The sequence below is a fragment of the Streptopelia decaocto genome, assembly GCF_964273445.1.
Source record: "Streptopelia decaocto genome assembly, chromosome: 16".
NCBI classification, from domain to species: Eukaryota; Metazoa; Chordata; class Aves; order Columbiformes; family Columbidae; genus Streptopelia; species Streptopelia decaocto.
Genome location: NC_138671.1, coordinates 6,713,091 through 6,729,292, shown reverse-complemented (window position 1 = coordinate 6,729,292; position 16,202 = coordinate 6,713,091). Strand labels below are relative to the sequence as shown.

Below are 16,202 nucleotides of genomic sequence, written 5' to 3'. Positions count from 1 at the left end.
TCTTGCAGAACTATTTCCTTAAACAGTAGCTTTGCAGCAATTTTATCAGATTTCTATCTCACTTTGAAATCCCATTCATGCTCTAAAATAGGACTCATGTAAAACTGAAAAAGTTTGTGGCTCTTGTTTTTACAGAGAAGACTTTCACCCAGCATGAAAAAAAGAGGAGTTGTGAGTCCAAGGTTGATGTTTAACATCCAGTAATTAACATGCCTGAAAATGAACCTGTGTGATTACATGACCTCTTAAGGAGCCTTATTTGAGCAAAAGGACTAAAGGGATCACAGCTCAACATCATTGCCTATTGTTTTACGGTAAATGTTTTGTATTATATGGTTGTCTACATGGCATCGGAGTTGGAAGTTGGCTACAGCTGCCTTGCCACTCCCTCCTCCCCCCAGCACTCATGGAAAAAGAGATTTATCTCACAAGGCTACTCTAGGGACCAAAACTTTGAAAAAAGGCGTTACTGTGTGACCTTTTTTCTTGGTAAATAAGGAGTGGTGGTTACTAAGAAAGCACAAAAAGTTCTGGGAGGAAACTTTATTTTCTCTTTTCATGTAAGCGTTCTTATTTTTCACTTATATGTCCACGTATTGCCCTTAGTTTAGGAATAGAAGCTAAATTTTGAACCCAAACCCTTTAATATCTGCACTACTAGTGGCTGTAGTCTGGGGTGATTCATGGTGGGGACTCACTTTGCAGAGCTCTGCCCCGACAGACGGGGGGACAGCAACTGCTCCAGGGCAGCTGGGTCTGGGAACATGAACCCAAGCTTGAGCTCAGCTCCCAAAGGCAGCCTAGATACAGCACGATCCAGCCCCACACACGGATCAGGGACCTCAGCACTCACCGAATGAAAACAGAGGGTTACTATTCTAGGAGTTTCGAAAGTGCCCACGACTTGACCCACATACTTAGTATTTCTTAGGTATTTAGGTGCTGCTGCTTTCAGTGGGAAACGATACCTCAAGGAAACTTGCTGATGTGGACTATCAATGGGATTAATGCACCTAAATTGGCCACCTGTTTTTTAGAATGGAAATAATCTGTGTTAATTCCACCCCAGCACCTAACCTTTGTGCTACTGAAATGAACATCGAGTAATCCATGGTGTTCTACGGTGTGTAATCAAACCAGTAAACTGGAGAACTCCTCCATCAGGAAATCGCGAGTGGCCAGAAATGCAAACAGCAGTGAATACTGCATTGGTGTTTTCAGGCCCCAGATGATTTTCAGCGGTTTGGATATGAGTATCCATGTATGTGAGAGTGTGACCAGCTATACTGTGTTTTCCTGCATCTGTCTCTGTGTGGCACTGGTGCACTTTGAGAAACTCTTGAAGATGAAATAAACATGCGGAATTTTGACGGATTCAACTGCTGTGCAGACATTTATATACTATTGTCATTCCGTTTCACTCAGTGCATTCCAAAAACTTTGCAAAAGTGCTGAATAGTCCTGACACACCATTTACGCAGTATGCACATCCATGTTTCTGTTATACACAGCCAAACCAATCATAATCTTCTACTACTATTGTTTTATTGACTGCATTATGTAAAAGCCTTTCTTACAAATTGTTTCATGACTTTTGCAGGTTGCAAGAAGCAAGTTCTTCAGAATAACAACGGCATATCCTACCGCAGATGTGCACGTGTAAGGCAGTCTATATTCCCCTCTCCTCTATCAGTCAAAGGGAAATATGGGGTTTTTTCAACACTCTTAGAATATGTAGAAGTCTCGCCTGTCTGCCACAGTGAGATTTTTCTATATTTTATGTATTTTATACTCCTGCCTAAATATAATAGGTGTATTCCTATTCATCTTCAAGATGTGATTTCCTGCCTTCTAATACTAAATATTTTTTATCTATCTTTGGTAAAGAGTTTTAATATGCTGGACTCCCGGTGTCAGGACCCATCTCTCTCATTTGGCCATGTTTACTTTTGATTTACACCTTTTAGCCACAGGGTTTCTGAGAAGTAATGCACTCCCAGTGCAAATAAGCTGGAGAGTGTGAGGTGCAACCTGTTTACCTGGCGCTGAGGAAAGAGGCAATTTGAAAACTTGCTGTGGGAAAGAAGGGATTGCAGTATTATCTGCGTGGCCTAAAGTGACTCATTCAAAAGATAAGCAGGGCTATTTACGTCTTGATTTGATTTGGCAAATGCTTGTCACTACCACACCCTCTACTTTCCCAACCTGTTTACATGGATGTAGAAATATTTCTTAAAAATTTCTGTAGCATATAATGCTAAAGCAGATGATATGTATGAAAAGTTCTACATTAGGGGAATAGTAAGAACTGGTCTTACTGCAATAGTTTTTTCTTTCTTAACTACACTATAGGTCAGACACGTGACTTACTGTTAATTTCATGGAATGCATCTATTATGTAGGAGAAAATCTGGGTATTTTACCTACATGCAGTATTTTAGATAGATCTGGTGTATTAATTTAGTCCCAAGGATTGTGCTGGAATAGGACAAAGAAAGATGAGCAGAGAATTTTGGTTTCGCAGTACAGATCATAGACTGAATGTCACTTGAATGCTTTGTGTTATACAGGATGTCAGCTAAAATAATCTGAACACTTCTTCTGGCCTTAAACCTGCATGTCTGTGCATCGACAGCCACTGAACACCATTGGCAAGTGGTGATTTCCCCATAACATTTTCTTGCCCTTCTCATCAGTTTTCCCAAGCCGTCTACAGCCTACAGAGAGGCCTGTTTTAAAGGAAATAGCACAACCGATGGCCTGTGTAGGTTACCCGGAAGCTCATAATTTTCTTTCCATTGCTGGAGAGTCAATTACAAGTGGCTGAAATGCTCTGTATTCATTAGACTGACCATCTGAAGAGGGAACGATGTGTGCTCTTTATGCCGTTTCTACTGGCAGAGAAGGGAGGCAAGAAGCAAAATGTCTCTTGGCATCATCTGCTAGGCGAGCTTGGACAATTCACTTTTTCAGCGCTTTGTCTGCATTTCCCTTCGTGTCTTTGTGCCCTGTAAATTCTTTGGGGTACTCAGCGCAGGTGGAAAACCAAGAAAAGCCCACAGAGCCACGGGAAGAGTTCCTACCGAGCCTGCCTTAAATCTCAGCTGAATCTGCTGGGTTCTACTGCAACAGTCTCTAACAAAAAGCAGAGTTATGGTGAAATTACGTTGTCTTGTGTTTGTGACCAGGCTTCCTCTTAGCTCAGCCAGAAAGCTGCATGTTGCAGAGTTCTGTAACCGACTTGTGCAAGATTCAGGATTTGGCTGCTGGTAGTGTGGTGCATCCCCCTGTTAATGAAAAGCACACATCCCCATAAGGAATGCAGCTCTTCAAATGCGAACTTCATGTAATTATGAAAGCAGTAGGAGATAAGAATAATTGTTTTCAGTTCCAGACGTCCTGTCTTCTTCAGCGCTGCAGGAAGATTAAGTGAAAGTCGAGCAGGGCAATAACAAAGTTCAAATGCACAGCAGTGTAACTGATGTTGGCCAAAGTACTGGTAGGATCTAATCTAATGGAGTTCAAAGAAAATTCCTTCCCATGTTCTTAGTCACCAAAGAGGTTTCTCACTGTCATTATAAGCACATCCATTTCATGAGCCTGATTACACACAGCGTGGGTGGTTTGCATAGCTATCGACCAACAGGGCTGAACTCCCTTGTGCTGTAAACTCTTTTAATGAGAGGGGAGCTACAGGATTTGATGTGGAGGTTTGGTTCTTTGGTTTAACTGGCTTTGCTAAGGACTCCATTCCCCATCACAAAACACATACACTGCATGACATGATAAGGACAATTTACAACATATTAAACATGTTGAAAGAGTGTTTTCTAAAAGTTCCAGTAAATGTAATCAGCCAGCATGTTGTGTCCGTGTGTGGGCTTAGGGATGAAATAAAGGAAAATTCAGTGGAGGGTGAGGGAAAAGGCAAGAAAAACTAATTGAATAGTGAGTCCATAATGGTTGTATTTTGCCAGATTAATGAGTCACTGTTTGCTGTGCTGTTAAGGCCCAGGAGACTGGTAGAAACTCAAAGACGTGAAGCATTGCAAGTGTGTCTTAGTAGGCAGAGCACCAGCATTGCTCAATTTGGGAGCAAAGCGCTGCTCTCTCAATAGGCTGCGTGAGTTCCAGAATCACACAGGCTTCTTGCTCGTTGTCCCAGGCGCTGGGGCCGCATCTCCTCCAAAGCAGCTGTGTTAAGGCCCCAGGGAGGAGATTTTGTCATTTAGGGCAGGTCCTAAAGGGGAACTATGAAGCATTTAAGCGTGGCAGTCCAAAATTGTGAACCTGTAACCCCGCACTGCAGCTGTTCCTCAGCTGTTTGCACTGAATTTCTACAGGTGCCAAACGTGCTGCTTCGGGTATGTTTGGTGCTTCTTTCTTTATATCCTTGGAGAGTCATGCTCAGAACGCAGCAGGACCTTAAAAGGCAGAGGTAATCAGTCATCCCTTTTTTAAAAGGCCAGAGGGGTAGTGCCCAAGTTGTATTTGAGCCTTATGATGTGCTTGAGAGCTACAAACCCACCCTTGTAGGGGAAAACCCGCTAATCCCTCAGCACTAGCAGGAGATGTCATTCCCATCTCGCAGCTTTTCTGCGTCACCAAAAGGAGTTACAATTGCCCTGGGTCTACAAGAGAGTGTGACTTTCTAGGCTATTGTTAGGGCATTTATTTGTACAGAAACACGTGAATTCTAAGCCCAGCTTCAACGCTTGTTTATGTGTACTTCTGATTAGTTCATAAAAATGAGTATTGGGAGTTATTTTATGTAATACTTTCCGTATTTTATGTAATACTTTCAGTAATAAAGTTGGCATGAAAAAGTAAGAATGTACTAGTGAAACTGTTGATGGTGTAAGCATGGGAGGGAGGTCCTCTATCAACATAGGAGGACAAAATACTACACTGGGAAGACTAGAGAGGAATTGATGTAATAGGGATGGGGTGAAAACTAGGTCAGGCACATGTGTGCTAACAGCAAGTATTTCTGATATAAAGTGAGAAATGGAACTCAAACTGGAGAAGAATCCAGATATAGTGAACAATCAGAGGGTAATTACGAAATGTTAGTGATTTCTGGTAGAGACAGGAAAATACTTGACTTGTATGGAGGATACTGGTAAGGCTGCATCTGAGAAGATCGAAAATAAGACTGAGAGAGTCTGATTTCTACCTCTTAGTACATCAGAGGTTAATTGCCAAAAGAGAGAAGATCTATTTTAGCCAAAGGCTTGTCCATCCATGTATGACTGCCTGTGAATACAAGTGGCTAGAAACAAGACTGAGTTACCTAGATATTGGCAGAATGGGGCTTGTAGCCATCCAGCTGGAGGAGCAGGAAACCCACTTGGTCTGAGGTGGAACTCGACAAGTTTAATAAAGATATTATGTGACATGGCTACCTGTATTAGAAGGACTGGACTTAATGGCCCAAGAGATCCCCCCTAGTGACAGTTCCCCTCAGATCCAGTTTGCTTGCCGTTTCTGCTGAAATGCTTATGTATTTGGAGGAAACACTGGCAAATGGTGAAAATAAATGCCAGTATCTTGTATAAAGCTGTAAGCTCTTCCAAACGCCCTGGCTGATTTGACTGGAGGAGACGAACTCTTGGCAGGATCTCCATCACTGGAGAGTGCTTAGTGATACACAGGGTGAAATCCTGGCCCCTGTGAAGCCGATGGAAGTTTTGTTATTAATTTCTGTGCAGCCAGGATTTCACCCTGGAAAGGGAGTCAAAAGTACATGCATGCTTTCAGAGACAGAGTGGTTGATTAAATACATCTGGTGCGCTGCTCTTTTATCAATCATTGATAAAATAGTGCCTTTTAAATATGAGCTTTGGGGAAGCTTAACTGCAAAATTCAAACATGTCATTTTACAAGACTGCAAAGCAAAATATGCCTGCTTTTTGTCTGAAAAGAACAGAAATTGTGGTGAAAAATAACACAGACCCATGCCCATCCACTCCAAACCCCTGTAGTATTTGATGTTGCGCTGAAGTGGGTGATTAAAGCATAGAAAGGACAGTTAAAATATTTCTAGATGATACATAAAACTAATTTTCAGCAGGGACTGTGCTCTGGCGCCCGCAGTGCCGCTCCGTCCAGCGCTGGAATCACCGTGTGCTGATCCCCATGGGGCCGGACACCCCGCATGGTGCTGTGCGGGAGATCAGAGAGGGCTGGAAAACACTTTCCCACACCCCGTGTTCAAGCAGACACATCTTGAGGGGGGGTGATGCTGAGCCCTTGCCACGATGTGTGTGACCTGGCGAAGCAGGAGACACGCAGGTCCCCACCGTGCGCACCTCTGAAATGGGCGTGTGAGCCGCGCAGCGCCGGCATCGCCGGGCCGGACAAGCAAAACCGCGGAGGGCAGGGCCCGCTTCTTGCTCGCCCTGCCCAGCCGAGCTTCTGAAGGACGGACAGCCAGCCAGCCAGCCAGCCTTCCTCCCGGCCGCCCTCCCCAACCGCAGAGGGACCGTCCCCGGTGAGTGCCGCCCCGCCCGCCGCAGCTCTCGCCGCTGAATTTGCTCCGGTCCCTTAATGGTTTCGCTCTCACCAAGAACTTTGTTTACAGTCCCTTATGCAGCGAGCTGCATCCCCCTCTTATGCTGCTCCGGGTTCGTGTCCGCCGCAGTCCCGTCCGGCGGGCGGCAGGTAAGGATCGGCACGGCACGGTGTGGAATGGCAAGGCGTGGTGTGGCATGGCATAGCATGGCACGGCATGGTATTGCATAGCATGGGCACGGCATGCCACGGCATACTATAGAACGGTCTTGTACGGCTCAGCTCGTCTCGGCACAGCTCCGCTCGGCAAGGCTCGGCTCGGCTCGGCACGGCTCGGCAAGGCTCGGCTCGGAGCCACCGGATCCGCACGCCCGGCGCCCCCAGCCCAGCTCTCGGTGCCCGGGGGCTCCGGGGCCCGGCTCCCCGGTACGGCGGGGCGGGCTGGGCTTGCTCGGGCACCCCGGGGAGCAGCTCCGCTCCGGCCGGCGGGTCCAGCGGCAGTTCGCGGCCCCGCTCCCCCCGTGCAGCACAGGGCTGCTCCCAGGGCATGAACCATCACCATTAAAAACTTCGGGGTCCCCGCAGCCGGAGCTGTGCCCCGCGATGCCGTTTCGTTTCGGACGGGCTGGACCGCAGAGAGCGCTCCTAAAGCTTCCCTTGCTTTGCCTGTTGGCGGCTCTTGCTTGCACAGGTGTTTGGGGACCGGCGGCACACGCGGTGTTTTACAGACGCCTTTGGAAGTTTTGCAATTTGCAGATTAACAAAGTTAGTTTGTGGAGGGGTTTGGTTGGCCCCCCTCCTACCCTCCGACTATGTCTGATAAACGAAAAAGGCGTGAGAGCTTAAATCTGGTCATTATTTTACCTAAAAACTTGGTGGTGGAAACTTAGGGCATCCTGAGACTCAGACAGTTGTCATGGGTGCAATGTGTTCTCCTGCCCCTGTAGTTCAGGGCCTGATCCTGGAGTCTTTTAAGTACAAATCCTACTTCTGTATTTCCAGGAGCATTCACATGGGAAAGAGCTGCGAGATTGTGTTCAGGATTAGTCTATTGAATTCCAAATGAACGCTGGCTCTCCTCTCACGACAGAAAGACTCCTTATGCTGTTTTCCATAGTCACTTTCATGCAAACCAAGTGTGAAGCAGGAGCATTATGATTTATTGACATTTTACATAAGCAAAAAAGAGTGTCTGAAATATTATGCAAGATGCAGAGAATCAGGTCCAGAGCCTGAAGGCAGAAAACTTAAATTTGTGTCCAACTGGGTCTGAGTAAAACGCAAAACAGTTACTGAGAAATACCAGCTCTTTGCACTTGCACAGAAACATTCAGTACTTGGGAAGCCTCCCGAGAGAGCACCACATTGAAATGGTTCAGAGTTAAAATATTGGAAGCTTAATGTATAGATTTCATGTTTTTCTGCTTCTCAGCTTTCTGATGAGGGAGAGGAGGAGAAGGGAAGGAATCCTGTCTATGAGAAGTTGTTCTGTCAGTCAGGCTTTTAGATACATTCATTTAATAACAAAACAAAACACCCTACCGAAACTGTACATGGTCAAGGACAAATACAAATAGATTACTGACAGAGCAATTAATCTTTTCAAAGAATGATGCTAGCAGAGCGGCTTAGGGGGCACAGTTGCACTAGGAAGAGCTTTTCAAAGAAATATAACCATTTTTGTATATGAGTGGAAGTTGGCTGCAAGATAATTCCAGAGGTCTGCTTTTGTTTAGTGTAATCTTGATTATTTATCTAAAGTGGTTTTTTTGTTGGTTGGTTGTTTTGTTGTTGTTGTTTGTTTTGTTGTTGTTGTTTGTTTGTTTTTCTGCATTTCCCTCCAAACTTTTCAGAAAGTTAAACTACTTGCTAGGTAACGTGCACAAAAATATAGTCAAGGAGATATGCAAGGAGACTTCCTTATGATTAGCTAACTTCAATAGTCGGCTAAATATACTTTAGCTATGTCACAGGCTGAATCCAAGGCTCATCTAGAGAAGAACAGCGGCAGTTTGTGCCTGTAAATGTGTTTGTGAAATGTTAGCATGATCTAAATCGCTCAAAAAGAGAAAAAGCCCTTAATGTTTATCATTATACAAATTTATCAACTTAATCTCATCCACACTTAGGACTCCTGCTTCAGCGTCAAAATGATCTTCCATAATCATACACATATAGAAAGCGAATGTTGAATAAGATTAGCAACATAAATCTGTGCTGCTTCCTCAGTTTTACCCAGCTGTTGGTGATTTCACAGCTGTTTCTGCAGCTGATAGCAATTTCCATCACTCTGCTTTTTGCAGAGTTGTGACACTGCTCTGTTGCAGATTCTGCCGTGTCCTTATTTGATTTATGAAGCTTGTTTTAAAAAGTCCAACAGTAGTAATGAAAAATAATAATTATAATGGACTTATGTTTATGACAGTGAGTTCTTGGACTCAGTTACTCAGTTTGCCTTTTTTTTTTTCTCTGGGAGATTTCCAGATTGTATTAGTCAGGTTTTGTTATAGTAGAATAGAGTTAAAAGAGGTTTTTAGTGGGAAGCCTGTTGCCACTGTCCATTTACAGCTAGGCAAACCAAGGCACAGGGAGATAGTGATATGCTCATAGAAACTGGAGGCAGAAAAGACAAAACCTCAAGTATCCTGAGTCATGATTCACATAGGCGAAGTGGGCAATAGAAATGAAGCTAAATGAGTTTTTTTAACTACAGAAATTCATGTGCATTACCTTTTCCTGCCTGACTCTTTCTGGGGGACTTGCCTGGATTGTGACACTCATCATCGAGACATCACATCATCAAAGGAAAATGTGACATAGGGCCAGAAATGGGTGACTGCCAAGAAAAGAGGCAGAAACCACTGGGAGAGCCAGATGGAGAACATCTCCGGCCTGGGCTGGGTTAGGAGCAGGAGCCAGCACACAACAGCAGCTCTTCCATGCCGGAGTTTAGTTCTTAAGAAGCTGATAAATATCCAACAACTTTTCTTGCAGAAAACTTCTGCGCTAGAATATTGTCACTTTCAGTTCATCATTCAGCAACATCTGACACTTCAAAGCGTGGAGCGGCTCTTACTGCTGCGTGACTCTGCCTTGGACTGACATACGAGACATCTGAAGAGTCTTCCTCTGCTTCCTGAGCCAAGGGATTGGTTACGATGGGTTTCTCGTGGACCTGGTAGGTGTGCATGTTGATGGGTTTTGTTTCTTTTCAGTAAATCTCAACTTGAACTTGTTGGTGGGTAAAACATTCCTCTCTATCCAGTGGTAGCCACAGGTTGCCACAGAAACACATTCCTCCTCCAAGTCACAGCGGCTCCTTCAGACCGCGCTCCCAGTGCGATTAGTGAGAGGATGCTGGTGTTGCTGCGTATCTTTGCCTAAATTTCTTACCCTGAAACCTGAACCAAGTCACCTGTTGGCATAAGTCAGAAGTGACTTTGATGGCAATGAGGATCTAAGGCCCTATTTTATAGGGCTGAATACCTTTGCTCACACTTTAAATAGGTTCTGTTGTTTATTTAACTTACAGTATTTCAATAGAGGCATGTTTATTTGTTTTATATGAACACTTCTCTCCTTACATCCTATTACACGCAAGAACTGTGCTGCCATTGACTTAATTTTGGTAGTTTAGGAGATTTTTTTAAAAAAAATCATGTTAGTTTTGACTGTATAAGTATATATTATTTATAAATCTCTGTACAAGACATCTGAGAGATTTAATGCTCTTTGGAGATGTATCTGAAGCAGAGGGACAAGAACTCTAGAGGCAGACGTAAATATATTCTGATTGAATGTTAAAGTTCTTCAGAATAATTGTGTTTATTATGAGCCCAATCCAAAGCCTTTTCAAGTTATTGGGAAGTTTCCGTGTTTTGTGAGTGTTAGACTATTTAGACTTAAGAATGGTAATTGCAATGTATTTGGAACTAAGAGACCTTTTATATGGGAAACGCTTAATTTTTTTCTTAAATTGTGCTTAATTGTGTGTTATGATTTGAATGACAATGCAACAGAACCTAGGAGAGTGTAGGGTGTCTAAGGTGTCAGCAGAGACATTTGCTTTGTCTGATAAGCGCTGATGAGATCCCCTTCCTGCCCTTGGAGATACCAAGAACCTCCAGAAACACACAGAATCACAGAACGGTTGTGGTTGGAAGGGACCTCTGGAGGCGTTCTGGTCCACCCCCCGTCCAGCTCGAGCAGAGTCACCTAAAGGTGGCTGCCTTGGCTTTGAATATCTCCAAGGATGGAGACCCCACAACCTCCCCGGGCAGCCTGTTCCAGCGCTCAGTCACCCTCACTTGAAAAAGTGATTCCTGATGTTCAGAAGGAACCTCCCGTGTTTCGGTTTGTGCCCTTTGCCTCTCGTGCGGTCTGTGGGCTCAGTGTGCGCTCGGTTGTGTTGCACCAGCGTTGTCACTGGGGAGGGAGAGGCTGCTCTGCCTTGTCACCGCTGAGCCCCAAAGACGGGTGCACAGCGAGATACGGTGTCGAGCGGAGCACTCCCCTTAGAGCAGGAGAACAAAAGCTTTGTCAAACCAGATCTGAACTTTCCTTCTCTCATTAGGGTTCAAGGAAACTCAGATACAAACTCTCTGAGAGCACAGTTTGTATATGTGTTTAAAAATAGTGAAATCCTCTTTCCCGCAAAGCACGTATTTATATGAAGTGCTGAGATTCAAAACCTAGGGCTCTCCACAGTGGACGAATATATCTTAGCAACAAGGGTGGGAGTGGTGGGAAAGGAAAAGGAGAATATAAGTATCTGGCAATTAACTTCCTAGTCACAGATGTGAAGGTGATAAAAGTGATAAAAACATTACGCTCTTCCTTCTTCTCTGAGCTGGATATCGTACTGCTCATGAAAGCAAAAGCTACGTCACCCATACTGGTCAGCAGTGGAGGAGTCTGTGAGTTACTGTGATGTACATTGGAACAAATCTGTGTAGTGTTTGCATAGGTGTATAGAAAAAGTGTGTAAGCAAGAGTAGAATTTTAAGCAAAACAGCCCATGAACTTCACCTCCTTGTCAGAAGATGTAATGTCGCTGAAATCTAAATTACATCCAGAAATACTGAATTTAGAACGTAACTTGAAGTGGGGTTTGACCCACAACTCTTTAAGTTTGGTGTCTTTCTTCGTCTGTGACTGTTCTTTCTAGCACTTACGCATGTGCTGGTGACTACCAAAAGAATTGACTGAGATCCTCCACGATCAGTAGCGTTGCAATTAAGCTTGTGTCTGCTTGTCTGCAATCCCGAGTGCCATACTTCTGTGTCACCCACTTGTCACATAACGGTAACGTTTCTTAGTTGAACTCATGCTCTTCTCCCCGCAGGACAATGAGCGTTCAGCAGAGCCTGCTGTAGCCTGAGAATTGACGAAGTCAAGACAATCAAAATGACAACCGAACCCATTAAAGAGATCCTGGGCGCTCCAAAGCATCCTGATTCCATAACCACAGAGAAGAGTAACAACAATGACTGTGTGATCACCACCATCCCGCTTGTCAGAGAATGCCAGCTGACCGCAGCAACGGGGGGAGCAGAGCTCTCCTGCTACCGCTGCACCGTTCCCTTCGGTGTGGTCATCCTGATCGCCGGCATCGTGGTCACTGCTGTGGCATACAGCTTCAATTCCCACGGCTCCATCATCTCGGTGTTTGGATTAGTCCTCTTGTCATCAGGACTCCTTTTGCTGGCTTCTAGTGCAGTGTGCTGGAAAATCAGGCAGCAGAACAAGAAAGCAAAGAGGCGGGAGAGCCAGACGGCGCTGGTGGCAAATCAGAGAACCTTGTTTGGTTAAAGATGACCAAGAGAAGGCTGCGCAGAAGACGGAACCTTTGTAAGTCAACTTGACTGTTTATCAATAGGAGAGATCGCAGGTTTTAACTTAACTTTGGGAATGGACTGAAATGAAAATGGAATGGATTAAGGGATACTCCTAAAAAATCTGCAAGTGCTCTTGGTATTTTTCTTACTGCAGACTTGGTAGCGATTCTTTCAAAGACGGAGGAAAAGAACAGTTTTCCTTTACAGAAAACAGTGTCGTCATAACTACAGTCATAACTGCATCCTCCAACATGCTGATCGTGTTGGAAAGGGAACTTCTGAGAACTAAGAAAATAATTTGAACTGACTTGAAATGCCAGAGATCTCATTAAAATACACACTGTGACATTTGACCAAGGGAGAAGTCATAGGATTTGAGGTGAATACAAGTTTGTGGCCAGATTGTCTGTGACTTTAAATTGTAGCTCAAAAAAGAAAAAAGAAGGCAATAACAGCCAAACACACTGCAGATTGCTCAATAAGCTGATTCTTATATCTTATGTAACTTTCCCCTCCCAGTATCTGTGGTACTTTCCCCCTTTTTTAAACCAACTAATATTAATTTTGTTTCTCTATTGAATAGATATAGGTAGAAATGTGTAATTATATTGTCTAACCTAAATAACGAGGTATGATCATAGCTTAAAATATGAGACTCTTTTTTGTAAATGAAAGTGGTCAGGTTTAGCACTTTTGATTATTTTGCTATAAAATTAAAAATTACATTTCATTAAAATAATATTCAGTGCTGCTAAACCTTTAGAATATCTCTTTTATTGCTATCAATATAGCTTGTATCTTCAACTCTGACTGCTTTATCATTCTATTTTTGTAGAACACCACTTGTGACACTGTGATCTTCCAATAATCTCTATAGACTATGAATTTTGGTTCGACAGCCCATTCCTCTTGCAGCTTAAGAACTCAGTTATTGAAAATCTAAAGTGGTCAGTTCTGCAGACACGCACTGGCATAGACAGTTTTAGACACAACCATTAGTCATTACTTGTGGAAGCAAAGTCATCTGTGTGGTCAGTGTTTGCTGAATGAGCTTTGGGATGATTCATCTTTAGGAAAAGCAGGTGCCAGGTGTCCCCTGTGTGCATCTGAGACACTTGATTCTGTAACTCTTGTGTTCCAGACATCTTCCAGCTTTTCTGAGATAATGAATAGTTAAGGGTCTGGTCCCAAATTGAAGCAAACAAGGATATTATTCATCAATATCTTGAAGGAAAAGTGGTGTTGAGCCAAGTCAGACTCCCACCCCAGCGCGTGTGAGGGTGTCAGAAGGCAGAGGCGCTGCACAGAGTCCTCTTTATTTATTTTTCTATTTTCTTTTCCCCTTATTTTCTCCAAACTCGGAAGGGCTGGATGTGTATTTTGTGAGCCAGGCACCCACACCGGCCGTGGCGATGCCACGGCAGAGCACACCTGCCCAGCAGGTGCCACAGGGTCAGCCTAGAGCCAGGGCTTCTACTGAAACCACCCAGGAATCCTGGCTTAGGTGCCGCCTTTTCCTCTGCCCTCCGTGGTTTAAGCTTGTTACATCCATAACTTATCCCCGGATTTGCAAAGTGCACTTCGTGTTTTAAATAGAGTAAGCTATATGTATGGGAGGGGATGTTTGGAGTCAGTATTTGCGTTGCCACACTCCGTGGTTACCAGACGCTATAATAAAATCACTTGCATCAGAGGAAAGCTGACAACACATTTTAGCACTTCCATGGCCCTAACTTAATCACGGCAGGAAGCTTTCCTGCTGCTAGGAGAACATGTTGCGTCACCACAACATCTGACACCGGTGTCTAATGTCAATCACTTTGCTTAAGGTCATTAAAAATATTAGGGTGTCCCCTTACGATGTACAGGTTTTGCATGAGCGACAATTCATGCGAAATGCATAGCATGATAAATAATGGAACAGGTGGACTAAAGTGGTGTCTTTCCTGTTTAAAATGAGAAAAGTGATTGACATTAGCAGAGCTGGATAAGCTAAATAGGGCTGTTTATTTTTTTTACCCCTGGGAACACAATGGTTTTTCTGACTCCTTCTTCCCCCTGCCCATTTCTTTTCCCTCAGTGGAATTTTGCAGGCGGCTGAGGAGAGGATTGCAGGGGCTGTAGAGGTGCAGTGATTTCCACTCCACACGTGTAGCAGCTCAGCCCCGTGATTCCCAGGCTGAGCCCGGAGCAGAACCAGCCCAGTGTCCTGTTCACAAGTCACCCACACCAGGGTCCTCGCTGCACCATTGCTGTGACACAGACGAGCTTGTGTGTGCCGTGCAGAAGGGAATTAGAGGTGTAATGTAAAGGCCAGTAAAGGCCAAAACCAGTGGAATGGTAGCAGTGGGTTTTGGGGAGCAGTTTTTTCAGCAAGGTGGAATAAGAGTGAGTAAAATTTGCTCTGCTGCAGCTAGAGATTTCCTTTCCCATATCTTTGCACTGTGAACACAAGGACACAGCAGAGTGCCTGCACCCCCCTCTGCCTTGCTAATCGTGGGGCATCTGGGCATTAAGCAGCCGGTAAGTAGTGACAGACAGCGCTGCAGTGACCCTGGGCACTGTCCCCTAGCACAGCAAAGCTCCACATACGACGTGGTGTCCCGGAATACCAGCTGCCCGACGGGCTGAGAGCTTTCATCACTAAATTGCCACACAGCCTTAGAAACTGGCACAGACTTCACCATGATTTGTGTGCGTTGATCTGGGGACAATCTGAAGTAGTAGTAGCATCTTTTGTGAATGACCAGTGATGACATCCAACACAAGTCTCACAGTCTATGTTTTTTTTCTTCCTGTAAATCTACATATTGCAGACATTTTTGCTACTATCCTGTCTCTCACTGCACCCCCTTGTCCTGATTCCAACACAGGAAAAATACATTCTTTTTAAAAGACATTCTTTTTAAAACAAGCATTCTCGGGAAGGTGATACATGAGTGCAATGTAGCAGGCTTAGCATCTTCATTTTTCCAGAAACTGGTGACATTGTTAGATCTGAAATGTTTTTACAAGGGTCAACCCCCTCAAACTGATCACCTACAAACAACAAAGTTTCTGCTTCAGCTTTTGAACCCCACGACTTAATCTGGATTGATTTGGGGTTTCACCCCTGGGAGCTGGGTCACGCAATCCACCAAGTCTTTGATACAAACCCCTTCGGAACATCACAAGTGCTGTTTGGTGTTTCTCATGGGAACCTGAGAGGCAAAAGTCAGCCTGGAGGATGCAACCCTGTGGAGATCACAATGAGTTTCCAGTTCAGAAACACCTTCCCTTCTGGTGTGAAAAGGCTTTGAATGTGACAAATGGTATTTCAGTTCTGGGAGAGGTTGGGTGGGAGCTGATGCAAATTTTATTGTCACAATTGCTCGTCTCTCCCTTCCTGAGAGCTCCGGCGGCATTGCGCAAGCAAAAATTGCCCTCACAAGGATAGAAAATTATCTAATAGGGGAATTGTGCTGGTGCACCGGGCAAATGTTAAGGGGATCTTAAATAATAATTTCAAAACCTAAGCACAGGAAATTGTGTCTGTAACTACACCCTGTATTGCTATTGTACACAAAGCCAGTTATAGCCTGGGACAGTATTTTAAAATAATAATCAGTTTGGTATGACAATGCTTAGTATTTGTTCAAGTCAAAACGCCCAATTTACGATTCCCCAGTCACTTGTCATGTTTCGTACGTGACTGTGGTTCTAATACCATAATTTACCAGGTTTAAAAAAAAATAGGAAAAGGGAGAGAGAAAGGTTATATTTGTGGGCTTGTGTCAATAATTCTTCAATAATCACTTGGGAGAGCTCCTGTTACCAAACAATGAATGTATAATATTACTGCAGCTCAATGTC

General features: G+C 44.2%; 1 protein-coding gene across 2 annotated transcripts; it reads left to right on the top strand.

The window, feature by feature from the left end:
* Positions 1–6,297: 6,297 nt before the first annotated feature.
* TMEM100 (transmembrane protein 100) lies at positions 6,298–13,106 on the top strand. 2 transcript variants are annotated; one of them, XM_082067117.1, is made up of 4 exons: positions 6,298–6,493; positions 6,584–6,663; positions 9,508–9,691; positions 11,858–13,106. In XM_082067117.1, exon 4 carries the CDS (start codon positions 11,920–11,922, stop codon positions 12,322–12,324), a length of 405 nt encoding a protein of 134 aa, XP_081923243.1. In that variant the 5' UTR covers positions 6,298–6,493; positions 6,584–6,663; positions 9,508–9,691; positions 11,858–11,919; the 3' UTR covers positions 12,325–13,106. The 2 variants fall into 2 exon arrangements, with proteins under 2 accessions (XP_081923243.1, XP_081923242.1); XM_082067116.1 differs by lacking the exon at positions 6,298–6,493 and having other exon boundaries at positions 6,505–6,663.
* Positions 13,107–16,202: the final 3,096 nt, after the last annotated feature.